General features: G+C 44.8%; 10 protein-coding genes across 10 annotated transcripts; 3 read left to right on the top strand and 7 right to left on the bottom strand.

The window, feature by feature from the left end:
• Positions 1 to 10: 10 nt before the first annotated feature.
• On the top strand, positions 11 to 2,082 carry HO173_012388 (uncharacterized protein; the record flags this gene model as incomplete). Its single annotated transcript, XM_037314259.1, has 2 exons — positions 11 to 110; positions 161 to 2,082. The coding sequence occupies 2 exons, from the start codon at positions 11 to 13 to the stop codon at positions 2,080 to 2,082; spliced, it is 2,022 nt and encodes a 673-aa protein (XP_037158871.1).
• A 242-nt stretch (positions 2,083 to 2,324) lies between these two features.
• HO173_012387 (uncharacterized protein) lies at positions 2,325 to 4,092 on the bottom strand (the record flags this gene model as incomplete). Its single annotated transcript, XM_037314258.1, has 3 exons — positions 2,325 to 3,199; positions 3,257 to 3,291; positions 3,425 to 4,092. 3 exons carry the CDS (start codon positions 4,090 to 4,092, stop codon positions 2,325 to 2,327), a joined length of 1,578 nt encoding a protein of 525 aa, XP_037158870.1.
• Positions 4,093 to 4,507: 415 nt separating this feature from the next.
• HO173_012386 (uncharacterized protein) lies at positions 4,508 to 7,348 on the bottom strand (the record flags this gene model as incomplete). The annotated part of the gene is made up of 10 exons (XM_037314257.1): positions 4,508 to 4,589; positions 4,642 to 4,777; positions 4,827 to 4,970; positions 5,027 to 5,229; positions 5,288 to 5,648; positions 5,752 to 5,974; positions 6,025 to 6,575; positions 6,635 to 6,933; positions 6,984 to 7,004; positions 7,161 to 7,348. The coding sequence occupies 10 exons, from the start codon at positions 7,346 to 7,348 to the stop codon at positions 4,508 to 4,510; spliced, it is 2,208 nt and encodes a 735-aa protein (XP_037158869.1).
• Positions 7,349 to 8,718: 1,370 nt separating this feature from the next.
• On the bottom strand, positions 8,719 to 10,972 carry HO173_012385 (uncharacterized protein; the record flags this gene model as incomplete). Its single annotated transcript, XM_037314256.1, has 2 exons — positions 8,719 to 10,869; positions 10,916 to 10,972. The coding sequence occupies 2 exons, from the start codon at positions 10,970 to 10,972 to the stop codon at positions 8,719 to 8,721; spliced, it is 2,208 nt and encodes a 735-aa protein (XP_037158868.1).
• Positions 10,973 to 11,158: 186 nt separating this feature from the next.
• HO173_012384 (uncharacterized protein) lies at positions 11,159 to 11,866 on the top strand (the record flags this gene model as incomplete). The annotated part of the gene is made up of 2 exons (XM_037314255.1): positions 11,159 to 11,202; positions 11,254 to 11,866. 2 exons carry the CDS (start codon positions 11,159 to 11,161, stop codon positions 11,864 to 11,866), a joined length of 657 nt encoding a protein of 218 aa, XP_037158867.1.
• Positions 11,867 to 12,128: 262 nt separating this feature from the next.
• HO173_012383 (uncharacterized protein) lies at positions 12,129 to 12,855 on the bottom strand (the record flags this gene model as incomplete). The annotated part of the gene is made up of 2 exons (XM_037314254.1): positions 12,129 to 12,537; positions 12,593 to 12,855. The coding sequence occupies 2 exons, from the start codon at positions 12,853 to 12,855 to the stop codon at positions 12,129 to 12,131; spliced, it is 672 nt and encodes a 223-aa protein (XP_037158866.1).
• A 211-nt stretch (positions 12,856 to 13,066) lies between these two features.
• On the bottom strand, positions 13,067 to 15,316 carry HO173_012382 (uncharacterized protein; the record flags this gene model as incomplete). Its single annotated transcript, XM_037314253.1, has 4 exons — positions 13,067 to 13,207; positions 13,260 to 14,912; positions 14,975 to 15,057; positions 15,178 to 15,316. The coding sequence occupies 4 exons, from the start codon at positions 15,314 to 15,316 to the stop codon at positions 13,067 to 13,069; spliced, it is 2,016 nt and encodes a 671-aa protein (XP_037158865.1).
• Positions 15,317 to 17,134: 1,818 nt separating this feature from the next.
• On the top strand, positions 17,135 to 18,106 carry HO173_012381 (uncharacterized protein; the record flags this gene model as incomplete). Its single annotated transcript, XM_037314252.1, has 1 exon — positions 17,135 to 18,106. One exon carries the CDS (start codon positions 17,135 to 17,137, stop codon positions 18,104 to 18,106), a length of 972 nt encoding a protein of 323 aa, XP_037158864.1.
• A 518-nt stretch (positions 18,107 to 18,624) lies between these two features.
• HO173_012380 (uncharacterized protein) lies at positions 18,625 to 20,190 on the bottom strand (the record flags this gene model as incomplete). The annotated part of the gene is made up of 1 exon (XM_037314251.1): positions 18,625 to 20,190. The coding sequence occupies one exon, from the start codon at positions 20,188 to 20,190 to the stop codon at positions 18,625 to 18,627; it is 1,566 nt and encodes a 521-aa protein (XP_037158863.1).
• Positions 20,191 to 20,916: 726 nt separating this feature from the next.
• Positions 20,917 to 21,327, bottom strand: HO173_012379 (uncharacterized protein; the record flags this gene model as incomplete). Its single annotated transcript, XM_037314250.1, has 1 exon — positions 20,917 to 21,327. One exon carries the CDS (start codon positions 21,325 to 21,327, stop codon positions 20,917 to 20,919), a length of 411 nt encoding a protein of 136 aa, XP_037158862.1.
• Between the last annotated feature and the right edge of the window lie 6,593 nt (positions 21,328 to 27,920).

The following is a 27,920-nucleotide window of genomic DNA, read 5'->3' as shown; positions in this document are numbered from 1 at the left end:
AGGCGTCAAGATGATGGGCTCAGATGCGCGCGATGTGCTGGGGCTGCCCAGCGCAGGCCCACCCAAGCCGGCAACACCAAAAGTGCAGAAACCAAAGGTCAGAGGTCCAAGTAAGTGTTGTCGCTTCCCAGCTAATTGAACGCAGTGCTGACTTTCGTAGCTGGAATGAGCAGAGAAGTCCTCGATCTCAAATATGAAGGAGCACCACCAATATCAATCGTCGCCCCCAAATTCAAGGAGAAGCCAAAGCTGCCATTCAAGCCTCGTCCCTGGGAAGAGACACCTTTTGGAAACTCGGCTCGGAAAGATGGTCTTATACTTCGACATTGGAGGCGGAAGGGCGACGTTTCTAATGCAGCTGCATTGCCTGTTACGCCGGCAGATTCGAATGCCGCATCAGAGATGGAGCAGGACGAAAAGGCAGCAACTACGCTATCTGATTCACACTGGGCAAAGTTCAATGTGAAGGTCGACAAGCCTCAGTACACGGATGAGCAATACGAGACACATTTGAAGAATGACGATTGGAGCAAGGAAGAGACAGATTACTTGATCGACTTGGCTACGGACTTCGATCTTCGGTGGATCGTGATCACGGATAGATATGAATATCAGCCCAAGGGACAACCCAATGAGAACGACGACTCCATGGCCGTTACGCTGCAGGCCAAGCCAAGAACTCAGGAAGATATGAAAGCCCGATACTACGACGTCGCAGCGAAATCTATGGTCCTCCATAATCCCCTATCGAGCATGTCATCATCCGAATTCGACGCTCACGAGAAGATGACGAAATACGACCCTAATCAAGAGAAAAAACGGAAGATGTACGCCGAACAGCTCATGAACCGAACAGACGAGGAAAAGTACGAGGAAGAGATGCTGCTCAAAGAGCTCTCAAGAATCGTCCTCAACCAAGAAAAACTATTCAACGAACGCAAAGCCCTCTACGATCGCCTCGGAACCCCGCCAGGCGCACCGCAAACCCATAGCACGGCCATGTATCAATCCAGCCAAGGTCTCACACAACTAATGCAGAACCTCCTCACCCAAAACAAAAACAAAGAGCTCGAGAAGAAAGAGAAACGCCGCTCAGCCATGGGGGCAGAAGGCGACTTCCCAGGCGGACCGTCCGGTATGGATAGAGGTCAACGCCATTCAATAGGCGGTGGTTTAGACAAGCGCTTTTCATTTGGACAAGGAGGACCACGCCAGCTCAGCGCCCGTGAGGAGCAGAAATATGGCGTCAGCCACCCCAACGAGCGTCTTACAGGCGGCGTGCAATTCCGGCACGAGCGCATCACTAAAGCCGGTCAAGCGAAATCTGGTGTTCAAACTAGCAGGATAGGTGCAGCGTTGACAGAGTTGAAAATACCGCAACGGTTGACCATGCCGACGGCCAAGGTGGTTACGGAGTATGAGAAACTGATTGAGAGCATCAAGACTTTGCTCGAAGTGAGGAAATTGAGTGAGAAATTGGACGGGGAGATCAAAGTGTGGCAGGCGCAGAAGGAGCAGCAAGAAGCTAAGGATCGGGGTGAGGAGGTCAAGGAAGAGGAGCCTAGTCAAACGGTGGAGAATGAGGAGGAGGATGAGGACACGAAAGAGATTGATGAGCAGGCTGAACGTAGGAGGAAAGCTGAAGCCGAGGATGACGACGAGGCCGAGGATGATGACGAAGACGACGACGAAGACGACGAAAATGCCGAGGGGAAGGAAGAAGAGAAGGAGGACAGCGATGAAGAGGTCAGTGCCAAAGGAAGCAACAAGGACGAAGAGGAAGACGCTGAAGTCGATGAGAACTTCGCCGGGGACCAAGACGACGAGGAGGAGGAGGAGGAGGAGGAGGAGGAGGGAGAGGACGATGAAGATGAGGAGATGCCGGATGAGGCAGAAGCAGAAGCGGAGGTGGACGCGGACAATAATGATGACAATGCGGATGCGAATGAGGAGGTCGAGGACGACGGAGCTTCTTCGCCAGCAAGCGCGGCTCCTACCACCAGGGGCGAAGGGCTACGGAAACGTAGTGCGAGCGTCATAAGCCACGTCAGCAATAAGAGCTCAAAGAGGCAGAGGAGGTAGTCTGTCTTAGCAGTCGGCCTTTAAGCACACGTTTGATGCAGTAATTAAAACAATCTGCAAAGCCCCTGCTTATGCTGGCATACAGAAGGTTCTCTTCTTCAATTCAATTCAAAGCTTTGCTCACCACGAGCCAGAATCAAACCCGAATCACAGACCATGAAACCCAAGAACCATAATGCCCAAAGATGAACCGTATACTCCTAGCTCCCAAACTTGCGACATCACTTCTGCCAGGCACCTCATCAACCCAGCTCCTCAGCACTCTCCAACGTCCGTCTCCTCTGCCGTTGCCCTTCCAAATCCACCTGGCGTCCAGTGGCACGAGCAGTCGACGGCCCAGCAGCACCCAGATCTGGCTCCATACGATCCACGTCCACAACGTCCCTCAGCTCGAATTGCCCCTGGCCATCCGGAACGATAGCACCACTGCGATTCCGCATGGACGGCGTGGGCTGCGGAAAGATGTTCTGCCTCAGCCTGCCTCTGTTGATGTTCCTTGGGCCCCTCAGCCGATCTGCCGCTCCGTCTAGGCCAAGTCCTGTGGCTTGTCCTCGTTCGCCGTCAAAGCTGTGCTCAATGGGCTTCCTGGGCCATGTAACTGCTGCTAGGTTGTCACCGCGCTTGGTCTCTGGTGCTGGGATTGTGCGGCGAAGACTTTTGCGGGTGCCCGACCAGGGAAGTGGAAGGTGATTCGTGCGGTAGTCGAAGATGGAGGCATAATGGCTGCGGTAAGCGAGAAAAGCAACCAGGACGCCCCAAGGAATGGACAGGAGGATATCGTGGACATGATGATTCCTGTCAACAACCAAGGTCCCAGCGATAAGACACGATCCAAAGAGGGGTAACATCACAGCAAGCCATTTCCAGAAGCTAGTATGGTAATCCGAGAAAGCCTTCAGCTTCGCGTTCAGGTAGAGAGCCAGAAATGTCCCCACAAAGAACGACTCCGAAGTGTGGCCACTAGGGAACGACTGCATTGCCGACACCTGTAAGTGTTTTAGGGATTCGGGTTTGCAGCAATCCGGTGTTACGAATCTGCGGAATGGGAACCGGTCGGTCATATTTGGAGGCAGTAAGACTGGGTTGCAGACTGTGATGAAGTAAGGGCGGAATCCACCTGATTTGGGTCAGTTTGCAGACCATGACACACAAGAATACCAGCAATTGCTCTTACCAATCCATTGTTTGAGGAAGATTTGGATGAAAGTCCTGACCACAATGTCAGTATGCAAAATAGTTCTTTCTAGCCATGCTCATGCAGGCCCCGCGAGAGAGACACAGGAACAGGATAGAGGAGAAGAACAATCGTATCAGCTACCCAGCTCAGACCTCAAAAACTCACATCATAACCAACCCTTTGAACAGCCCGAACAAAGCCGCATTCGTATCCCAAAAACTCATCACCCACGTCTGCATGCCCACAATCACCAGCACCCCCACCACCGGTATCAGCACCCCGGTAAAGAGTATACCGAGTATAAACGGCGAGTGCGGATAGCTGAGCTCGGCCGGTCCATACCAGTGTCCAGACACCGGATCCCACGTCATGGGGAAGTAGCGCTGGTTCCAGCGGAAAACGACGTGCGAGAACCTCATGATGATATGCGTGATGGCGAGGGCGATGAGCATGAAAAGGATGTCGAGATGGACGAGGCGGAGCCAGTGGAGGAGGGCTGTCCAGGTGCGGTGAGCGAGAGTCCGGGGAAAGGGTGTGCGACGTTGTTGGGGAGGCGTAGCACGGTAGGCGGGTGGTGAGGGACGAGGAGGAGGAGGAGGAGGGGGAGGAGGAGGAGGAGGAGGAGGAGGAGGAGGAAGAGGAGGGTAGCTGTTGTTGAATGGTGTTGCATTTTGTGGAGGTTCTCGGTATGGAAGGTCGTATGCATGGGAGACGCGAGATGCTGGGTAGCCGTCCCTTGGACCGTCGAGTGAGTTGGTTGCGGGTCCGCGCTCCGGGCTTGGGTTCGTCATGTGGCCGCTCGTGACGCTGTCTAGAAGGTCGAGAGGAGGCATTGCTCTGGTTAGTGGGTGCTGTGGTGTGATCCTGATTCAATACAAATACTAGCAATGTTTCTGTGTCTGAGATATCTTGTATGGAATATTTTGTTGACGATGAGAGTACAGAAGAGGAGTTGGAAGCTGGACAAATGAGCTTTCCAAGCTGGAGAATGGAAGCGAGCGCAAAGGCTCTTTCCTCATCAAGTCGGACTGTCAAGAGAGGATCCTAACCACAATGGTTCGATCGCTACTTCCGTCGGTGAAGACGTGCTTCCATTAATCCACTGGCGGTAAGGTATTTTAGAGTGGAGCGATACGGAAGGATGCTCGATTATCCAATGGAATGCATGATTAAGATCGCTATGGAATTACGTACAAGGAAGTAAACAATTGTGTTGACAAGATTTTTTTTTTCCACTTGAAACAGGAGCTATTTGGGAAGTGCCAATAGGCCAAATGCACCACCAACTACAGGACGAGCAGTGAATGTGAGATTAGGAATGAGTCCATAACTATTAAACATTGTCAGCATTTAGACCATCGAAACAACAGAAGACGACTCACTCTCCGCCGGTTGCGTTATACAGATCAGTAAAAGCCCTATTAGTCGGCGTCTCGTTGATCCAATTAGCAATATCGCTGAAAATCATCTGCGATGTATTCGTTGAGGCGATTGCAGCCACAAGCATCTCCCAATCAACTATCAGTCGCAGTTAGCGGAGTAGATTTACGTGGGAAATCTGACCAACCTTTCGTGTAGTCATGTCGTGTGTCCAGCGGCACACCGTACTCTTCCTCCACGGTGGGGTAAAAAGCGCTCTGCATATCGTAGACGGATTGAGGAACGAGGTTCAGACCGAGCTCCCTGTCGCCAAAGAGGTTGTACAGCAACCCTTTAGGCAGCTTTAGCTTATGCATTGGTCGACTTAAATATTAGGATCCTGCATACCATGTGTATCATTCATCCCATAAGCAAGGGTCGTGTGCGGAGGATCTGCATCATGGGCGATACCTAGAACCTGCCATTGCGTGATATAATCATGTGCTATTGATGTGTAATTCGCTCCCGTGATTGTGTTGCCAGTCAAGTTCGCAATCACAGCCATGGCTTCAATACCTATGATGCCCTTGAGCGCCAGATTTGTTTGGTTCCTTTGGAAACATCAAGTCAGTATCAGTCGTATATTTCATGTGAAATGGAGAAACGTACGCAAGTGCTCCAGCAAAGTCGTCCGTTGAGATCTGATCGGCCGGAATTAAGGCTTCCTCGATGAGATACTGAGTCCACTGGTCAAGTATAGGATAATGCTGGCTAAGATATGCGGTATCGTTGGCCCTCTGAGCGTACGCCAGAGTCATGATGAGCATGTTCCCGCACTCCTCCAGTGGTTGCTTCTCGTCATTTCCAGCAACATGACCAGTTGCGTTAGGATAGCTGGAACCAAGGTCGTGCATTGAATACATATTAGGATATTGACCAGCCTCTTGGTTGATGAAAAGCGGATCCAAGAGATACTTGAGTAGTGTCGGATTGGTGTAGATCAAAATGGGATGAAAGGGGTAGCAGACATCTTGATGATTTCCCAGTCAGCATCACTCTTTCGGGAGGAGTACTGAGTCGCGAGACATGTGTAACGACCCATAAGACAGCATGAATGAGGAAGAATTGCCTACCAACTGTCTGCACATTCCCGTCTGAACTGATCTCCTTGAGGAAAAGATATGGTGCAGCTGTCGTTCCGCACAACTGAGTCCCACCAAAGGCTTGCCGGGCTGTGAGTGAAGCAATCGTCACAAAGTCAGCACCGCCGGCAGCCATCCCATCATCTGAGACTTGGTTATCAAAGGTAGTTGCCAGGCCAGAGGCAGTAGCAAAATCAGTGTGGAAAAAGGCCAGCTAACGTAAAGTTCAGTGCTAATTCGTCATGAATAGACAACTTGACTTACCGCATCGAGCTCAGTTGAAAAGTAGCTTGTCCACAAGGATGGCACGCTCACGTTACCGCTCGCTCCATCGAACTGAATTGCCTGCTCCTGGGTCAAGCCAAGAGAGAAGATAGTGCTAACAGTGGTTGCACCAACGGTGCCCAGATCCACTGCGAACGCGAAGGTGGGATAATCATCATTGATTGCACGAAAATTGGTATCGTTTGTGTTTGCAAGAGCGCCTGAAGTGGTGAAGGCTGAGCGAACGTCAATATCCGCGCCCGACTGAAAAGTCAAGCCTTCGACATTGTCTGTTGCCCAATACCAATTGCCGTAATCCGTCTGATCATCGGTCTCGGACCAAAGTAGTTGTGTTTGTCTGTAAATTTTATGGTAGGCGATGCCCCCTGTCGCCGTAGCCTTCGTCGAAGTGGTCACGTTGGTGTACTCCCTGCGGTCCAACAACGGTGCAAATGAATCGAAGAAATTACGTTTTCTTGTTGTAGAGCTGTCATTTGACGTAACGCCATACTCCCACTCAGCAATAGCCGTTCTGTCGCCAGAGACCCATTCTATCAAGCAGCATGGTCAGCAAAGCGAGCACCAAAAACGGGTGAGCCTAAAGGCCTACCGGCTGTGATGTCCGTGTACAGCTGTACATCATGGGTAGCTCCGTCAGTGGCAGTCACTGAGACATCAACGTAGGAGAATATTAATGACTGCCGCATCAGATCTGTGGGAGTGATGGATGAGAGGAACGTAACGTTCATCTCTACGACGCCGGCAACGTCCATGACGAAACTACTCCTTGTCGAGGTGTACTCAAAAGAGGTCTGATTCACAACTGTGGGTAATGGCGCTGGGGCGCCCATCCACGTATAGGATATATTGTCGACACGTATCAGTCCCGTCCATCCCAGTATTTGGCCTCTGCACAGAGTGTTAGTAGCAGGCTCAGTCCTAAGACTAGGCTTACGCACGCCCAAAATGTTGGCCACTCCCTGCAAATTTCGGAATCAGCAGAAATTCTTTGAGGAGGAAATATGGATTATAAGACAACTCCAGACGGCTAAGTGAGAGTTTCAACACGATGATAGGCCTTGCAGCTCAATTTGCGGTATCAAGTGGGAAGAGATTCCTCCGAAAACTGCGCCTACCCTGCAAGATAACCACCATTGCCAGGACCTCCCATTTCGACATCACTCCCCGCTTGCTGCCAGCAGTTGACATAGGGAGATTTCACTGCTAAAGGAATGGCTGGAGGACGAGCAGGTGAGAAGGTTGATGCGGCATAGGAGACACAGACGAGCGCCGCAAAGGGCAGGGCATAACAATGAGAGAACATGATTCCCAAAGGAAGGAGTCTGTGAGGGCTGGAGGCTGAGATTGAAGGTGGACATCACGCTTCTTATAGCACTCTTGCTGAAAAGACCTGGTGATGCCAACACGCGCCATTTTCAAGCTTCTACAAATGACTGTGAAGCTCCGGTATTAGCTGAGCTCAATCTCCGCTGTCAGGCTCGTGGCACCAGCGAAATCAGAGCAGAATGCGGTCGTTCAGGGGAGCAAGAATTCTTGGCCTCTAAGTATCGAAACAATTTTCAAGAGTAACCGCTTCCCCATATCTACCCCGGATTTGAAGGCATAGATTGGTCCAAGTGGCCATGCTGCACGACATATCAGGGAACGTATTGCAACTAGTCCTTATGACGTGTTCCCGCATTTGGGATCATCCAAGGCCGGTGCATCCCTAGGGCAATCTAGGTGCTTTGGTACATGCTCCGTTGGCCCCCTTGTACGAGTCTAGTGGCGAGAAGATTTCTCTTCGGCGGCTGATATCTTTGCTGGTAGGCTGGTATGATTGGCTACGATTCATATAGCAGTAGTCATCCCTCCAAGGTAGCACGCACCACATCTGATCCATGTGAGAGGGACCATGAGGTTTTCCATCCCTGTTTGCTTTTAGCTTTGCCATCATGGGCAGCTCCAAATTCAAAATCTGGGGTCCCGAGACATAAAGTATGCTATTTCTCGCGGTCAACCTGGAGCGGCTAAAGGGCTCGCGGTTAGCGCTGTGCCTTTCACCTTCCTATTTGGGCGTAGTAGTCTGGAGCAGCAGACCTTGCGCATGATCTGGGGTCCCCGCATTTCGACTCCCCAGATTATCTTGTCTTGCCACAGAAAGTGGTAACGACTCCTGATGCATTCTGCCAAATGCACATGCAAGGGGCACATAGCTGCAGACGAATCCGCGGCTTAGGTTGGGAAGAGCCTCCACACATCCGCCTTCTTGTCTCTCGCTTGAAATATCTCGAGACCTTAAAGACCTAGACGCTGTAAACCTGGTCCTAATCTCAGTTGTTGCAATTTGCGGATTGGACCCCCTGTTAATTGTGTAAGATTCTCCTGCATACCCGGGCCCGAAGCCGCTCCAGCAAGCAAATATAGAAAAACCAGACCAAATCGATGATCTGCCGAAGAAGTGGAATGGTTATAGTACTGGAATCATGCCGTTGTTCCCCACCTTTTGCTGGTTCCTCCTTTCGCATTTTGGCGTGCGTCCATGCAAGTCGAGAAGGTCCATCAGACTGCAGTCCAGATAGGGAGTACAGGTTAAAGCGGGGAACTGTTACCAGTTGAGACTGCAAGACACAGATACACACATAAGTAAACCGAACTTGGTAAAGTGTGATAAGATTGGTCTTCGTATTGTCGCTAGCCTGATAGACCTGCACCCCACTGCACTTTCAATTTATCGTATTTTCTTCTGTCGCCAACACTGGGCCTGATCTTCTGTCGTGCAGTCATGAAGTCTTCTAACTTGATATCGTCATTACGCTTGATGGCCGCATACCCGGCCCTGCGCAGTAGACTCTCCAAGTCCGCACCGCTGAAGCCTTCACATGCTCGGGCAACATCCGCGATTGCATCGGTGAATGGTATCGAGAGATTGCGGCTCAGGGTCTGTAGGATCTCGACTCTTTCCGCCTCTTCAGGTAGGTCAACGAAGAGCAAAGTCTCGAGTCTGCCAGGCCGAAGCATTGCAGGATCTATGATGTCTGGGCGGTTGGTTGCAGCAATTACATAGATTCCCTGTCGACTGCTCAGGCCGTCGAGCTCGGTAAGCAGTGTATTGACTACTCTTGCGGACGATTCCGAAAGGCTGTCATCACGTTTGGGCACCAGCGCGTCTAATTCGTCGAAGAAAATAACGCAAGGTATGCTTGACCTGGCTCGTACAAACACTTGGCGTACCGCTCTCTCTGATTCACCCACATACTTGTTGAGAAGTTCGGGCCCTTTGACGCTGATGAAGTTGGCTCTTGACTCGTTCGCCACAGCCTTGGCAAGCAATGTCTTCCCACAACCGGGCGGACCCCATAAAAGAACCCCTGTAGGCGCCGTAATGCCCACCCGCTCGTATTTTTCGGGACTCCTGATTGGCTCAACAATTGCAGTAAGAAGTTCTTCACGAACGGGCCGCAAGGCTCCAATGTCTGCCCAAGTAGTACCAGGGATTGTAGCAAATCCTTCGCGTTTAGATGAAGGTTGTATCTTGGGCAATGCAGTCAAGAAGTCACCAGTTGTGATCAAAATAGCGGCCCTTTCTGGGCCGGGAGGCTCCTTTGCCCGTTTTATTAGTCGCCGCAGTTCTAAGACCGTCTCCGAGACTGGGGCATCACCAGTGTCAACATCCATGTCACTACTCTCTATCTCGAGCGTGTCTAAGAATCTTTTTATAGCTGCCGAGCCCGCCGTAGAGACCAGGTCGCTGAGATCAGCACCCACAAATCCAGGCGTAAGTTTGGCTAGATGGCGGAAATCGAAGTCATCGGACAAAGCCATCTGCCTGGTCAATGCTCGTAGAATTTGCCCACGAACTGCTTCACTCGGTACTCCAAGATTGATCTCTTTATCGAATCGACCGCCTCGCCTTAAAGCAGGATCGAGCGAATCGGGTCTATTAGTAGCGGCAAGAATGATCACTGCCTTTCCACCCGTCTGCTCCAAGGCCAACTGGTCCATACATGTGAGAAGTTGAGCAACAATGCGTTTCTCCATTTCGCGCTGCGCATTTTCTCTTTTAGGAGTAATTGAGTCTATTTCGTCCAAGAAGACGAGACAAGGTGCCATCTTCTTCGCCTCTTCAAAGTGGTCTCGTAATGCTTTCTCCGACTCCCCAGACATACCAGACACCAATGAAGGAGCAGACAGTGAGATGAAAGGTACGCCAAGCTCCGCAGCGAGAGCATTTGCAATCATGGTTTTTCCACATCCAGGAGGTCCATGGAGAAGAATACCGCGAGGTGGTTGTATCTTTGAGTTCATGTAGATATCAGGCCTGAATAAAGGTAGGACGATTAAATCCTTCAGATCTTGGATGACAGTGTCGACTCCTCCGAGGTCTGCCAGGCTGACATGCGTTGGTGGTGAGCGGTCAACCTCTGAAGCTGCTTTTCGCCGCTTCATCATGGGTTCGCCGTTCATTTGACGCTTCTTCGACACTGGTGCTATGGACTGGGCTGCCTGCTCCTCAGTGGAAAGTGTCTGGCTTCCATTCATTTTCGAAGCATCTTTCGACCACGAACCCACGATTCTCTTGTTCATACCATTTGCAATCAATACATCCGTTTTCTGTATGTCAGGAAAGTCGCCCTCAATGGACCCAATCTCATCTTCGCTCTCCGCTTCTTGTTTCAATACGTCGAGCACCCTGCCTATGCTATCCTCCAACAACTTTTTGCTTTTCCTATTTAGACTTGAATTCGACCTCTTGATCTTGTCGTAGACATCGGAGATAGACGATTTCGTTTGCTGGTCATACTGTGCGTCTTCGTCGGCGAGCTTCCGAACAATTTGATAGACCTGGCCAGTGAGCAAATTTCCTGTTGGCTTGCTCGGTAATGCATACCTCTTTGTCTAGGCCCTGGCCCAAAGTTACCCTTCCATGAAAGGTGCGTGAAGGCATTGCGCCTCGAAGTTTGGAAAGCAGCTTCTCGAGTGTGCGAGAAGACTGACGGCGAGGGAAAATGTTCGGCCCCTTATCGATAAGGACTGCGCTAGTATCTGTCTGTAATTCACAACTTCCGAGGCATCTGACCTTGAACCCGGTATACTACGTCCTATTTGTAGCTGGAAACGAGACCATGTCGCTATGGGGAACACTCCAAGCTCGCACAAGATATCGGCACAGGACAGGTCCTCTCAAAGAGCCTTTTATTCCCCAATATCTACTAACAAATGACGTAGGGCAATCCTTGACATGAAGAACCAGCGCGACAAGCTACACCAATACCAGCAGCGCGTAACCCTGATTACAGACCGCGAGACAGCAGTCGCGCGAGAATGTCTGGCCCGTGGAGACAAGCCTAAAGCGCTCCTGGCATTGCGGCGCAAGAAGTTCCAAGAAACCCTTCTCGCCAAAACCGACGCCCAGCTTGAGACACTTGAACAGTTGACCAGCAATGTCGAGTTTACCTTGGTCCAGAAGGACGTGGTCTACGGCCTACAACAGGGTACAAACGTTCTCAAACAAATACATGCCGAAATGGGCGGCATTGAGAATGTGGAGAAGTTGATGGGGGAGAGTGAAGATGCGAAGGCGTATCAAAAAGAGATTAGTGAGATGCTGGGAGGCCAAATGTCAAATCAGGACGAGGACGAAGTAGAGGACGAGTTGGAGACTTTGGAGGGAGAGATCAACGGGATTAAAGAGCCGAATGCTATCAAGTATCCAGCAGCACCTCAGAATGAGCCTGTGTTTGCTGGTGAATTGGAAGAGGTGGGACAGCAGAAGGCGAGAGCAAGGGCGAGAGCACAGGAGAGGGCGGCGGCGCAGGCTGCGGAGCCGATGCTGGCATAGTGCTCATACGGGAAGGTCCGGGATTATGCGAACGGCATAGCGAATGGCGTTGGTTATGCTCAGCCGGTATATATTTGGCTTCTTGGAATTCTCATCCACACTTGGTGCACTTTCGATTGCAAATGTATAGATGTTGTCATCACTATCAAATACATCTTGCTCCTTTACACAGCACCGGGGTGCTAACGCTCCTGGAATTTATTCCGTGAAGCAGCAATTGCAGAGCATGCTATAACCTCTACTCCATCCAGTAGGCGTCCACCTACATCCCATGTCTCCCCCCACTCATAGCACCCCTCTCTCCAATCCCCGCTACCAATTCATGATCCTTCGGATTCGCCGCCTTCTCATATAGCACTTCGAACGGCTCCCTGTTCAACTCCGTAAACTCTCCCTTGAATCCGATCCAATACACTCTCGTAACATCATCCCCATAGTTATCCTCCAGGAACAACGTCAAGTTGTACGTGTTCCCAAACTTCGCCCGCTTGACCTGCAGATCTTGGATATCACTGGTCTGTGAGACGGTGAGTGTCTGCGTGGGCTCGAGATCAGAGGCGGTGGAGAAGTCGAGGTCGTCTCTGTTGTGGTAGACTTTGAGGGTCTTGGGACAGCAGTCGGAAGTTGAGGCACGAACGAGGATGGCGTGGAGCTTTAGGACGCCGGCGAAGCTGTGCACAAGTCGTTAGAGTGTTATAGGTCTGAGGAAGCATATCAGTTACATACGGCACAAACATGAGCAACTGCTCGTCTGCATCACTCTCGAGCTCTGGATCAGCCTCCAGCCGCTGCTGCCATGTTTTTTTGACAACCTTCGCGCCTGCATCGGGCTCACGCTCGTTGAGAGTTCTTATGTTGTCAAAGTCGATTTGCTTCCATATCAGGGTCTGGAGAGCTGGTTCTGTCTCGTCACTGTGGTCGTGACCGTGATCATGACCGTGGCCTTCGTGGTCGTGACCCGAATGATCGTGCCCTTGATGGTGAGGCATGTTTGGTCATGGTGGAGGTGCTGGCTACATTTTCTAGAGAAGGAAGTAAGGAAGCGGGGATACATTCACTTAGCAAGTGCGGCTTTGATTGGTCAACTTCTTCAATTCAGATCACTCCTTGCTATGTATTGTCTATTATACAATAATCGTATGTCGCCATGGAGATCCTCTAGTGCTTCGTCTCAAAGCCACTCACCAGACCAGACCGTTCTCAATGTTCCGTGATTTCATAATACGTGGACAACGAGCCATCAAGCAACCAGCCCTTCTCGATCTTTGTGACATCTCGAATAAAGGTCTTGCTCCCAGTCTCGAGGATCTCGTGGAAGATGACCCAATCCGCCTTCCTATTCTATTTGTCGTTAGCAAGACTTTCAAAAATCTGAGAGCGAAAGTAGACTTACAAACATGAGAGAGCTTGGATGAGCGTGCAAAGTCACGCTCCCATTGACTGTCTTGAAGACCCCATCAGGCTGCATCCTGGCGGCGTGAGCAAAATATCCAGCTGCTAGACACTTTCTGATCTGTTTTCCTTTATCAGACACTTCGTCAGCCTTCTTACTCGTGGCAAGTGTTTCATCAACGTCTATTCCAAACCGCTCTAGATGCCGCTTTAGCTGAGTTCGAACACTGACGGCGCGTGTCATAGATTTGTAATTAAGACAATTGTCCCGACACCATTTCGAATCCTTCCTGCCTTTAGTCACAAAAGCTTGATATACGTTGAGTAACGTAAGGTGATCTCCTTCCTCGACGGCGAATTTGCGACGAGCAGATTCCGTTGCCTTCTTCTCTCCATCGTGATGAAACCACACGGCTCCTTGCAAACTAGTCATTGCCGCAATAGACAAAATCTCACTCATACAGCCCATAGTAGATGCTGACAAGAGGACCTTAGCCATCATTGGTTCAACCGAAAGTTCGGCCATGCGTACGCCCAAGGGCCGAGTGAGCTTTGCGTAGTCATCCACCGCTCCCAACGAGTACAACAGCTCCAGCGCACGGATGATCAATTCTGCTGGTGGAGGGGTGAGAAAATCAAAGCGAAGAACATTGTCGATGCCAAGTGCTTTCAATTGGAGAATGATTGGTGCAAGATTTGATCTCTGGATTTCAGGCACGGTGGCTTCCGGTAGACTCTGGTAAGCCAGCTGCGTATACAACCTGTAGCATTTCCCCGCTTTCGTCCGCCCTGCTCGTCCAGCACGCTGCGTGGCCGATGCCTTGGAAACCGGCGTGGCTGTCAAAGTTTCAATCCCAGTCTTAGGATTAAAGGCACGCAGCTTAACAAAGCCACAATCAATGACATAGACAATGCCATCAATGGTCACTGAAGCCTCCGCAATGTTCGTTGAGACGATGACTTTGCGGGTATTCTCTGGAGCAGGCTCGAATACGTAGAGCTGTTGCTCGCTCGTTAGCCCAGCATATAGAGGCAGCGAGAGGACAGATTGAGCCCGAGGGTGTAGAGACGCTGCTCGGTCTGCAATTAGCTGAAGAGCCGTGTCAATCTCTTCTCGACCTGTCAGGAAAATGAGTATGTCGCCATCCGATTCACTGGCGTGTATATCGAATACGGTCTTCACTGCCCTTTCGACGTAGTTTTCGGCCGGCTCCTCAAGATACATCGTGTCCACTGGATACATGCGTCCTTCTAGGCTGATGATCCGACCTACAGAGTGCTCGTCTGCATCACCGTTCTGTTCGGGTTGTTCTCCAGAGAAGAAACGAAGAAAGTCTTCTGCTTGCAATGTTGCGCTACTGATAATTATACGGAGATCTGACCTCCTTTTGCTAATCTTCTTCAGTACGCCGAGGAGTATATCAGTGCTTAGCGAGCGCTCATGAGCTTCGTCGACCATGACAATTGAGTATCTCGATAAGAGAGGATCTGCAAGTGCTTCTCGAAGAAGAAGACCATCGGTCAAGAACTTGATGCGAGTTTTGGCACTGGTCAAGTCCTCGAATCTAATGGAGTAGCCGACTTCTTCCCCTAAATTGCATCCAACCTCCTCTGCGACCCGAGTGGCCACGGTAGTAGCAGCGACTCTCCGGGGCTGATATGTCATCAGTAATCAATAAACCTGACAATCAATACAGGGCTTTCCAACTCACCTACCTGCGTGACCGCAACAACTTTGCCTGCTTCGCACCATCCTGCCTGTTCGAGAAACTGTGGGATCTGTGTTGTCTTTCCACTTCCTTAACCAACAATTCCGGGTCAGCATTGCTTCTCTAAGCCAAGTACAAAACCCTTTTGCTCCCCGTGATGTGACTCAAGTCCTGGATCCAAACAAGAAAGATAATACGGAATGTACGAACCTGTTTGACCAACAACTATGATTACTGGAAAAGTTTCAACTAGATATAGTAGACTCTGACGATGACGTGCAATAGGAAGGAGAGAGGACGGCTTGTTGAGAGAAGGGACAAAAGAAGTCGATAGATCAAAGTCCGCCATCTGTCCGCATGTCAAGGTTACCCCAGCTATCTGATGGAGCTTCAAAAACAAGGTAGTGAATGATGAACCAATCGTCAAAAAGTCATGTCTTGGCAGAAAAAAAAGACGCCAGTGAAGACTACCAGGTTTAAGGTACCTAAACTTTACTTTAAAGCATTGTACCCCCGAGCCCCCAGCCCCCCACACACTCGGAACCCGCGCGGCCGTAACCGCTTTACCCCTGATTGCATAATCCTTGAGAAAGAAAGAAAATTTCCCTCAGTTCAATGGCAAAAATTTCAATTTTTCTGTATAGGTTCAAAACCACAGTTTATTATAATCTAGAAAGTTATTAAAATTTAATAAATATAATATAGATTAGATTATAAAGTTTTTAAAAGATATAAATATTTTATTTTATTATAAAATAGAATAATAGCGAATTTTATAAAATGCTCTTAATAGCTTTAGAATAACCGAGGTAATTTAATACGATATTGGAGAAGATGCAGCTATTCACTACTATTCTTGGTGGTATATGTGGGAATTCTCAGCGCCAAGCATTCCGGACCTTTGTGCATACGCTAGTCAATCTGAGCTCACCCGAGATTGCCGCTTTTAGCGCACTCAACCATCAAGCACGATGCCAATTAGAAATTTGGCTCACAGAACTGAACCAACCAATAGCTCGCTGGTTGCCGATGACTCCGGCGGAAGCGAAACTTCATTGAACGAGCTGCAAAAAGGGTCCCGTTGCTTTGTGCCCGACAGCAAAGCGTGCTTCATCGAACTTACACCACCGGCACGGAAAGCGCAAGGCTGGAAGTCGACGGATTGGCTGATGCGGATGAGTGATGGCGCGATCCGCTGCGTTCGAAGCTCGCTATCTCTCTCAAGACATGAAACCTCCGTTTCACCATACAGCAATTGGCTTCTTCGCGCTCAGCACCGTCACGGCGACTTGGTGACTACGGCTTAGCCGATGAACGAGTGACATCCATCAGTGGGGCCAAGCAGGCTCGACATCGCCCAATATCCGGATCACCTTCTCCGAAGCCCACACAGCAACAGCCAGCCGGCTCCCCCGCCCCCCGTCGTTTCCGAAGACAGTCAGTATCTGGCTAAGCGGCGCTCCTCGACTGTCGCGTCACCCGTCGGCCCTCGCCGCAGTCGTGGCCCGCCCGTGGAAGGGGCGGAAAAGGACAGCCGCGCTCCGAGCCTCAGGCGTAGCTACTCGGTCAAGTGGCAGGGTTACAGTCATGAGCATAACGAGCGGGTGGACGAGGCAAATATACACGAGGCACTTGCTGAAGAATTTGAACGGCCGCGATCGGGTACACTGCCGGCGGTGCCATGACCAGCTTGGGAGTTTCTGCATTCTGTCTTTATATCACATTTCATATTCTCCAGTCAACCTTTCACGGGCTCCCTGTGGTGCGTGCCCTCGCTTTACACAAGGTGAGGTGTCTTGTAAGCCCTACTATCTGGTTCGGAGCAGGGCATGATAGCTGTCTTACACTTGCTGCAAGGAAGGTCTCTTCTTGTTTCCAAGACGGTATTGGGATAGACTACCTCAAGCTTTGCCGTCCAAATTTGCGGAATAAGTAGAGTGAGCGAGTCAAAAGCCGAGCTTACGTCCGTCTTAACTCCATATATCCATCGTGAATCCCTGAAGAGTTGATCCTGATCGCTCACCATTGCGCTGGCTTTATCAGCGCCGTGTCATTTCATCTATGAATTAAATACTTCTCGCTTTACAGTCCCGTCTCTCACCAACTCGATCATCCCTCGTCCCTCCACCTCCCACTCAATCCAACTCACCAAACAAAAACGAACACCATGCATACCGGTTACCACGCCCTCATCGGCGCCGCGGCCGACATCCCCACCAACCCCTCTAAACCCATCATCTCCTTCAGCCCCGTCGTCCTCCCCGCCCCCGGCCGTCCCGTCGACCTCCAGCTGCGCGTAACGGTGCCCTCGACCGGGGACGCCCTGCCGATCATCCTCCTCTCGCACGGCCAGGGGCGCAGCAACTCGCTCTCGTCGCTGGAGGGGTACGCGCCCCTGTACGAGTTCTGGGCCGCGCACGGCTTCGCGGTGCTGCAGCCGACGCACCTGAGCTCGGCGTTCCTGGGGCTCGAGGCGCCCGAGGGCCAGGAACTGTTCTGGCAAGAGCGAGCCGCGGACATGGTGCGGATCCTCGACCACCTCAACAGCGTCGAGGCGGCCGTGCCGGGGCTCCGGGGCCGCCTCGACAAGCGGCGGGTGGCGGTCGCGGGCCACTCGGCGGGCGGGTGGACCGCCGCCATGCTCCTGGGTGCCAGCAACACGGACCCGCGCGACGGGTCCACGTGGTACGAGCCCGAGACGCGCATCAAGGCGGGCGTCGTCCTCGCCGGCATCGGAAACGGCGGCGCGGATATCTCGGCCTTCGGGAAGAGACTCGTCCCCTTCTATGGCGCGAGCTTCGGCAACATGGCCACGCCCGCGCTCGTGGTGTACGGTGACGAGGACGTCAGCCCCCATTTGACGATCCGCGGCGCCGACTGGCATGCCGACCCGTACGCGCTTGCTCCGGGGCCGAAAGATCTGCTTACGCTCAAGGGCGCCAGACATAGCCTTGGGGGTATCAGTGGGTGGGACGCGCGCGAGACGTTGGATGAGAGTCCGGAGCGGTTGGCGGTAGTGCAAAGGATGACGTGGGCGTATTTAAGGAGTCAGCTCTATGAGGGAGATGGGGCTTGGGCAGAGGCATGTAAGGCGTTGGAGGGGCTTGAGGGGCAGGGGAAAGTCGAGAGGAAAAAGTGAGCGAAGTTTTCGCTTTCTATTGTTAGCAATGTCGGTCCTCGACTCATCTGAGGAGTTTTCAGGAACGGTAGCATCTAGGCTTTTGCAAACACACTTCGTGAGTCCACGGGGACAAAGCAGTCGGGCTGGCGTATATCACTATCGTCTATGGTGTCTATAACCATGAAATCATTATGACCCGGTTGCAACGGTTTCTGAGAGCAACCCTTGGCCACCTACAATCAGCGTTAGTCACGCGATGTAAAGCAGCACTCACACTAGCCTTGGTCGGGGAAAACGCATTACTCTACTAAAGTACCTTATAACCTTGGCGGTAAAACTTTAGCAAATCCCACTGCAAGATATCGAGGCATTCAGCAGCTCATCAACTCAACTTTACAGCCAGAATTAGTGCGGGCGAGAAAGAGATTTGTGAGATGGTTACGACAGCTTTTGTGTTTGATTGACCGATACTCTCTATGATAAATCCACCTTTTCGATACCTGAACAAGCCTTCAATCTCTGGCTTTCCCGAGGGTCTAGAGCTCTGAATGTCTGACGTTCGATTTCCAGCTCTTAAAGCTTCTCAGCCACTTCCTCACCGTTCTGATCTCCCACAGATGCGCCTGCTCGATGAACTGGGGCTCCGCGGCGAGATCAAGAATGCCGTAGCTATCCCAGTGATGGCCCGCGCCGGCAATCAAATACTCAGGATGAAGGTCTGTAGAATAGCGCGCTGGGGCGTCATTCGAGTGATAGCAGACGTCGAGCCAGACGTCGATGTTGCCGTCAATGAAGGCTAGACGATCCGCAGAGAAATTGAAACCTCCGTAATGATTGTAGTAATTCAAATTGGGCGTGCTGGGTATGGAATTGAACTTCCCCTTGGGAAAAGCCCATTCACACCATTGCTGGGTGTAGTTGACCTGAAGGACGCGGGAGATCAATGAAGGTCCAGTTGCGGGAGCGACCTGATAGGCGCCCTGTTCGGTGCAGGTGCTGTAAAGGTAGCTGCGCGCTGCTGAATTGGTTGTATCGGCATAGAAAGTTTGATTCTGGGTGCCAAAGCAAGACGTGCTGTCGATCGGGACACCGTCACAGAGTGGGAGGAGTGTTTGTTTCACGTATTGGGCGTAGTTACCAAGATTGCTCCAAGCTTCGCCATTACTGTATTTACTGAGCACGGTGTCGACCGCTGTGATGTTTTCAGGGGCGTCCAGATTGGTGACATTGGAGCAGAAATGGAAGAAATCCTGGGAACCATATGTCGAGTTCCAATTGAGCTCTTGCCATGTGTTGGTCGGATAGTTCATTGGCCCACCGATTGGGAAAGCAATTGTCATCGCGAAGTCTCGGTTGTCTATCAACGCCTCAAGGCCGAAAATTGCCTTGAATGCTTCAATCCCTTCAGTGTTGTTTGCAGCAACTAGTGCATCGAACTTGTCGACGATGTTGTTGATACTTGTGACACAGTCTTGGGGAGCGAACTTCTGGATTGGAGCGTACCACTCAGGATAAGCGAGCACCGCATGGATTACGGCGCTACTAGCAATGCCGCCGTATAGCAAGCCTCCGTATTGCTTGACAGAGAATGCAGTCTGAGCTCCTGCCAGACTTCCTCCGTACAACACCCATGGTGAAATTGGTGCCGATATATTGCCTTTGATGCCAGGGAAGGTTGCATGAGTGGCGAAGTATGCATTGTCCGCAATTGTTTGCTCGGTAGTCAAGTAGGCTAGTTGGTCTGTAGTCGAAGTGTTGTAAGGAAACGATTCTCCATAGTATCTATTCTCTAGGATGACGCCCAATCCATTCGTTGCATTCATCAAAATTTGGATGATCCCGGTCTCCAAATTCGAGAACCTGCTCGGCCCACTCGTTTCACCTCCTATATACAGATATACTGGACCGCCAGGTTTATAGTACGTCGAGTCGAAATAATATCGCTGAGAGAAGGTCGCATTTGTGTGCGGGGCATAACGTGGGTTATTTGGGAAATGGTCAATGGGCATATCAATGGTATGCGCTGGGTACTGCGAGGCATCCTGTCTACGCTCAAGCGATAGCTCCATATGTTTAGAAGCCAGTAGCTGTCGTGGGGGCATTGCACAAGTCAAGGACAAGGCCCCGAGGCCAGCTAATAATATTGGGAGCATCATTGGGCAAGTAGTAAGGAACAGCAAGATCAAAGCATCTATAACGTAAAGAAGGTCAATCTATATATGAATGGAAATGAAAAGAGGGAGACACGAGAGATTTATGAAGGCAGGAAAGCCGCAGAGAATGCGTAGGTGACGCCAAGGAGCGTTGAATCCACATACTGTCGGAGAACATGAACCGCCAGAGCTGATAGGTCAAGGTGGGGTAGGTGTGACAAGCTTAGATGGGTTTTCTTCTTCACCTACCTAACTTGGAAGATTACCCGAGATGGCATATCCTAGCGTGAGGGGCCAGCCTGAAGCCTTTGACAACTTCTTGTTCTAGAGCATCAGGCTGAGATGGGGGGGCGTACGCATTTACATAGGATCATCGCGGTACATTTCGTATGTATAACCCCCACTCACCCTGACCGTGGCCGCTTTAGCGAATATTCCAGCTGAGCTTCACCTTGAGGCCTGCAGTACTGGTGGTACTGTACTCTTTTACCTCACGATACCTTATCCTACCATACTCTCCTACCCTACGATATTCTTATATCCCACGATATTCTCTTACTCCGCGATAATCGCCTACCCTACGATACTCCCAAATTTGTCGACTGGCCAATAGTATCGTTGGTAATAAATTTCCCGATCGTCCGTGATGAAGTCGAGGTACCCTCCAGATTGCCTTTAGTGCCGGTCAATTATCACAGGCTGCCCATGTTTCACCTCTTGCAGTCGTTGAGCAGTGATCAACTGACCCTGTAGGGCTTTGATATCCTCGTCAATGAAACCGAGCAACAGATCCTCTACCTTCTTCGGTCCACCAAGCCTTTTGACCCAAGCACAGTACATTGTTTGCCATGATTCTGTTCCATGGCCAGGCCCAAGATGATCGAGAAGATGGCTGAGGACGCATCTCAACCCTGGGAAGGCGTGGGACGTATCCCCAAGACTCTGATACTGATCAGCTTGGCAATTGAGCTCCTGCAAAATGGAAGCAGACGTTGTGGGAGCGAGTGTCGGCTTCGGCGTATTTGCTTTTGGAGAATCGTCAGAACTAAAGCGTGCAGGCTTGGTGTGGTTCGGCTTTTGTCGCATTGCTCTAGAGGATTGTTTGGGGCGTTCTTGAGTATGACAATGGTCGCAAAACAATTTTGGTCACTTGTCTATCGAATGCCCCGACTTCTTACTGTAAGTGCAGTTTACTTTGCAATCTGGGTTCGGGCAGCGCTTCTCATAATCGTTGCGAGCGCCACAGGCGTGGCTTACGAAGTCGTGTACCATTATGAGGAGGCCTAGCCAAATAGGTTGTTAATTATGAGAGTGTATAATGTTTTCATGATGATGCGTGCAAATAGCGGTTGTCGTACGCGTATTTTGGCACTCAAAAAATCTCTTTCCTGTAAGTCTCTGCAACGATAGTAGATGGAGCAAGCAGACAGGTATACGCTTGCAGGCCTACATCAGCCTGACTTAGTTTGCTGGTTGCAGGGACTGACTCAATAGGATGAGACTGGGGTACATTTCGTATGGTTTTGCACCACAAGCCATGAATGTAATGTATACTTAGTAAATATTCTGAATATCTTAAATATCTTTAATATTACTACTTTTTACTTAATAGCGACGTTAATATTATATATACGAGGTATATATATACGAAGTATATATATACGAAGTATATACGCGTTATAGCGACGTTATAGCTATATATAAATAGTATATTTATCGAATTACGATATTAATATTAAACGTACTAGCCTACGAGAAAAGAGGGAGAATCTTAAGACTTTATATTATATATAAAGTTCTTAATATAACTATAAGAAGTAATTCTCTCTATATTCTCTATATTAAAATATTTATAGATAAAGCTTAAGCTATTAATTATAATAACGATATCAAATTTTAGATACTTACTTTAGCCGAAGCTAGCATTATAGCTAAAATTATTACTACTATTACCAAGATCTCCCGCTTTATTATTAATCATCTATAGAAATAAGCCTATAATAGAGGATTTAATTCTAGTAAGTCTTAGAAATTACTATTATCATATATAAGTATATATCATATATAGATGAAAAGAAGATATAATATAATAGAGAATATCTTCGCTAAGGCCCGCTAGCTATAGAGCTAAGAGGTATATTAAGAATACGCTTATAATACTATTTCTCTCCTTCGTTAAATTATATTCTATAATTAATAAGTAGAAAGATAGAAAAATAAATATATATACACGCTTAACGTCTGAAAAAATGATAAAAGTAGTAAAGAAATAATCGTATCTAAGAATTCTAGTATCGTATCTTTCTTTATAAGAGGTATTAAGAACGATAGTAGCTCTTTATATTTACGCTATAGCGACGTCGCTAGCTAAGATATAAACGTATATAAGAAGCCTAGTCGAGAGGAAATCGATATAGTATAGCGTAAACCATATTTATAGGCGTAGGTGTAAATAATAGTAATTTTCGAATTCGTATTTAAGCGAATAAGATATCGGTGAAATAATACGACGTAATTAATTAAGGGCTCTCGAATCGAATCGAGTCGTAAGCGCTAAAAACTCTAATTTAATATTAAATAACTTTAATATAGTCTTCTCTATAATATATTATTTAGCTAATATCGATTATATTTCGTAATAGCGATAACGTAGTTTATATATATACTAATATAGCTTCGAAAGATCTTTAGAGTTATATTAGTAAGGGGGGCTTACGCGAAAGACTATATATAAGATAATTCTTTATTAATATAGATCTAAGAAATCGATTCTCGAGTTTAGAAAAAATAAGGCTTTTATAAAGATATCGAACGATTTTAATTCGACTAAAAACGGGGTATCCTCTATTATTCTATAAGTTAACCCTTTATAGATAAGACTCTTCGAAATATCGTTTATAAAAGTCGTTTATTAGATCTTAGCAATTTTCGAATTTACCGCCGTTCGTATTATATTAGACGAGATTATTATCGAGATCTTTCTACTTAACTTTATACTTAAGACGACTATAGATTAATTTAAAGTTAAGTATTTCTTTAATAATCTATTCGATTTAATCGTTAATAGTAATATATTTCGACGAAGAATTTATCTATTTTAATAATAGGTTATTTACTATAAGACTTAAGAGATTAAGATAAAAGACGTCGTGAATTCTTATACTTAGCGAAAGTTTTAAACGATATAAGATTTTAATAAGACCTATAATCTTAAATAGATCGAGTCTCTTATAGTCTAATTTATAAGAAGAGCGATTAAAGATAATATTCTTACTATTTAGAAAGATCGTATCGCCTATTTAAAAAGTAATCTTTTATTAATACTTATTAATTTATATAACTATAGCCTTCTAAACGCGATTTATATTACTTCGAATATACTTAAGAACTTATTTTATATAATTTGTAATATTCTTCGTCTAAGTAGTATTAAGACGCTTATATATAATCTTATAGTCGATAATATTTAAGCTAAAAGTTATTCGAGAATAAAATCTCTTATTTATAAGAAAAGATAGAATATCGATAGTCGATAAGATAGTATTATTATCGACGAACTCGATAATAGATAGCTATCTTATTTAATTATTCTATATATAATTATAGTATATTTAAAGATAACGCTTTATATTCTAATTCGCTTATTTAATCTATTTATCGATTTTAGAATAAAAGGCTATTAATAGCTTAACTATAATATCTAGTCTCTTATAAAAAGACTTTTATATAATAGCTATAAATTAAGAGCCTTAATTCGATATTATTAAGATCGATAGATTATATAGATAAAATACTTTCTTAAGTAGTAAGTTAACTATCTTCTTAGCGATAATATCTTTATTAATATCGAAATAGACTACGTAGTAATATTTCTTAATAAATTAATTAATCGCTATTTAAATAGCGTTATAGTTATTAAATATAGATAAGCCTATAACGAAGTCGATCGATATATCTTATTATCGCTTCTATAAAATTAATAGAGACTATAATAAACTATACTTTCGATCGCGAGACGCCTTAATTCTCTAATAGATATAGTAATTCTAAACGTAGATAGCTATAATAGTTCTTATATCTCGCTAATAATATTTTCTTTTAAATAGCTTATAAGTATATACTATCTCGAGATATTCGTAGAATAATTAATCGTATATCTCTCGAATAATATCGATATATATATTATCGAATATCTATAAACGATTCTAATAATAAAGTACCTCGTCTTATATAAAGTATTTACTAAGAGTAATCTCTTAAAACTTATCTTTATCTTCGATAATAATATTACGAATTTCTATATAATACTTATCTTTCTTATTAGCCTCTACTATCTTATAATAAATAGAGTTATTAATTATATATATATCGATATATTCGCTATTTAATTTTAATCGATTAGAGATAAGAATTATTTAATACTATTAACGTAATCGTTTATTCTCGAAATCGATTAATTTATATCTAGCTATTCGTATAAGTATATTCGCCTTAACGTTCTAAGATCTTAATCGATAAATAATCTTTATATTAAATTCTAATAATATATTTAAATATCGAGCCTAACGACGACTAAGGTCTCTTTCTTTGACGAAAGTATATTAAGTTCTTATAATTCGTAAAGATCTTAATAGAGATATTGATATATTTTAGTTTAGAACGCTAGTATTTAAGATAGCGAATAATAGTTAGTAACTTCTTATCGTAGATCTAATAGTTATACTTGACTAAAGTAAGATTTTTATTATAGAAGACTATCGGGTAGAGTACTTTCTTATTATTATATTAGAAAAAAATACCTTCGTTAACGTAGTCGAAAGAGTTAGTCTCTAGAATGACCTTCTTTATTCTATCGAAATAACGTAGAACTAAAGCTTTAATAACGACGACTTTAAGAAAGTAGAAGGCCTCTTAATATACTGGGAACTAATTAAATATAGTCTCTTTTATCGTAAGTTTTATTATAAATTTAACTATTTTAGAGAAGTCTCTAATAAATCGTTAATAAAAATTATAAAATTCGATAAAGGCCTATATCTCTTTAAGGTTAATAGATATAGTTTACTCGATAATAGTCTGAATTTTAATAGAGTTTATTTATAACCCGTCTATAGATATTAATAAGTCTAGAAATTTAATTTTCTAAACGTAGAATTCGCACTTAAGAATATTTATCTAAAGATCGATATCTCTTAATTTCTAGAGGATTTATCTAACGTATTAAATGTATTTCTTTTTTATCTTATTATAAATAAGTATATTATCGAGATAGATCTAATAGAAGTCGTTTAGATACTTAAATAGAATATTATTTATATATTATTAATATATAGTTAAGCCGTTAATTAGATCGAAGAGAGAGAACTCTAATACTTATATACTTTAAGAAAGATAATAAAAGTAGTAAAATTCTCGCTCTCAAAGTATATATGTAGTTTATTAAACGCGGCTATAATATTTAATCGAGTAAGATATTTATATCTCTAAATTCTTATTAAAATCTTATCTATTAATAAAATTAAATATCGATTTCTTTTAATAATAGCGTTTAGCTTTCGATAGTTTATATAAAAACGTAATTCTTTATTCGACTTTTCCGCGAATAGAATAGATAAGGCGAATAGTATATAGCTTAATATTATAAATCCCTTCTTTAAATATTCATTTAGGTACTTCTTTATCTATTTTAGTTTATATTCTAATATTAAATAGATTCTACTTTTCGAAAGTTTCGTTTTATCGAAGCTATCGTTAAATTTTAGCTTATAATTATAAGAATAATATAAGGAAAGTATATTCGTCTTAGTTCTATCGAAAATATCGAGATAGTCGTAATACTTCGTAGATAGCTTATATTTTACCTTCTTAAAAGTAACCTCTTTAACGATATTAATCTAAATAGAGTAATTAAAATTATAATATCTTTTATATTTCTTTTCTAAGTTATAGAAATAGAGTTTATTAATCGATATATAGAAATCGCGAGATATTTGAGAATAAGAAGATATATATAATATTAGACGAGTTATTATAGATCTTATTTATTATTAATATAAATAGTTTATTATCTTTTTTACGGGCTAGTTAATAATAAGCCGCTATATTAATCTTAGCGATATTAATAAACTTAGACTTCTTATTATTCTTATTCTTATTTAATAAGAAGATATTTAAATTAGTCTCGTTATCGTAGATAGATAAAGAGAGAGCTTTATTGTTTTAGTATAATAGATAAGAGAGTAAGTAATATAGATAATCGTAGCTTCGAAGTTAATAGAAAGAGGAGTTCGTTTATTATTAATATCTAATTATTATTATAATTATATCGATCGAATAGAAAGAGTATCTTATTTTATAATATATTAAGAACTATCTCGTATTTATTTATTTAAGATTTTTCAACTATTATATCGTATTTTAATAATATAATTAATATTAGATATATTCCTTCTTAATAATCTTTTACTATTATCGTAGAAAGTAAATAGTATATAATTAATCGTTTTATAATCTAGTCGTTATAATCTCTTAGTAATTTAGATTATAATAGTAAAAGTAATTTTAGATATAAGGCCTTATATATCGCTAAGATTAAGAACTTATTTATAACTATATAAGTATCGATATATTTACTATCTATAAGAGAGTTCTAAAGTAAATACTTTCTTTCTTATAAAGATAGCGTAACTTATATACGAAAAGAACGACGTGCTAGAGCGTTATTAAAAGTATCTATTAGATATACTTTATAAGTATCTCTTATCGTAACTTTAAAAGAGGCTATTCGTTTCTCGAATTCGAAGAAGAATCGTCGCTACCCGTAATATCGACGTTATCGATTTCGAATTCTTTATTTATTTCCATCGCATAGAGTTATACTTTCTCGAAAGTTTTTTTATCGACCTCGATTTAGATAATTATTATATAGTTCTTTTAATAGTAATCTTTCTTATCGTAGTTATAGTATATTAATTTTCTTAATTTTAAATTAATTATAATATTTAGAGGCGTAGTAATTATACTTAAATTAAACTCGATAATAAATATAAGACGTATATTAATCGCGGATATTATCGTCGATATTTATATTATAGTTAACTTAATAATAGCTTTTATAAATTTAAAATTCTTATAATTAGCACGTTATAAGTTATTTAGCTTTCGAAGATATTCTTTTATAGTCTTTAAGATAGTAAAACCTTCTATAATCTATTATATCTTCTTTAATTTCTTTCTTAATTTCTTAAAAAGATAGTTCTTTAGTATAAGAGTTTTATTATAGTTAAGAATAATATCTAGTTAAATAAAGTCTAAATAGAAGTCGATAAAGATTTAGATCTCTTATTATAGAGTATATATATTATATAATATATTACTACGTCGATTTAAGTTCTTATAAATATTAATTAACTTATTTATAATCTTAGTAAAAGACTAATATAAGTTAATAAAATTTCGAAGTCTTCTATATATCGTATATTATATAGTCTTATCGCCGAGTTATAAAATTATATAAATTATCTTAAAGTTCTTAATAAGATAATAATCGCTATTAATCTTAAATTTCTATTCTATTCTAAAGAATTAGTCGTTTTAGATAGAGTTAATATCGTCGATAAATAGAGATAAATCTAGAATCTTAACTAATTTCTCTTTTAAACGTCTAGATGTATATTTCT

The sequence above is a fragment of the Letharia columbiana genome, assembly GCF_014066305.1.
Source record: "Letharia columbiana isolate WasteWater2 chromosome Unknown Sc0000079_s0, whole genome shotgun sequence".
In the NCBI taxonomy this organism is placed as follows: Eukaryota; Fungi; Ascomycota; class Lecanoromycetes; order Lecanorales; family Parmeliaceae; genus Letharia; species Letharia columbiana.
Note: the sequence above shows the minus strand (reverse complement) of the source record. Positions and strands in the feature narration are given on the sequence as shown.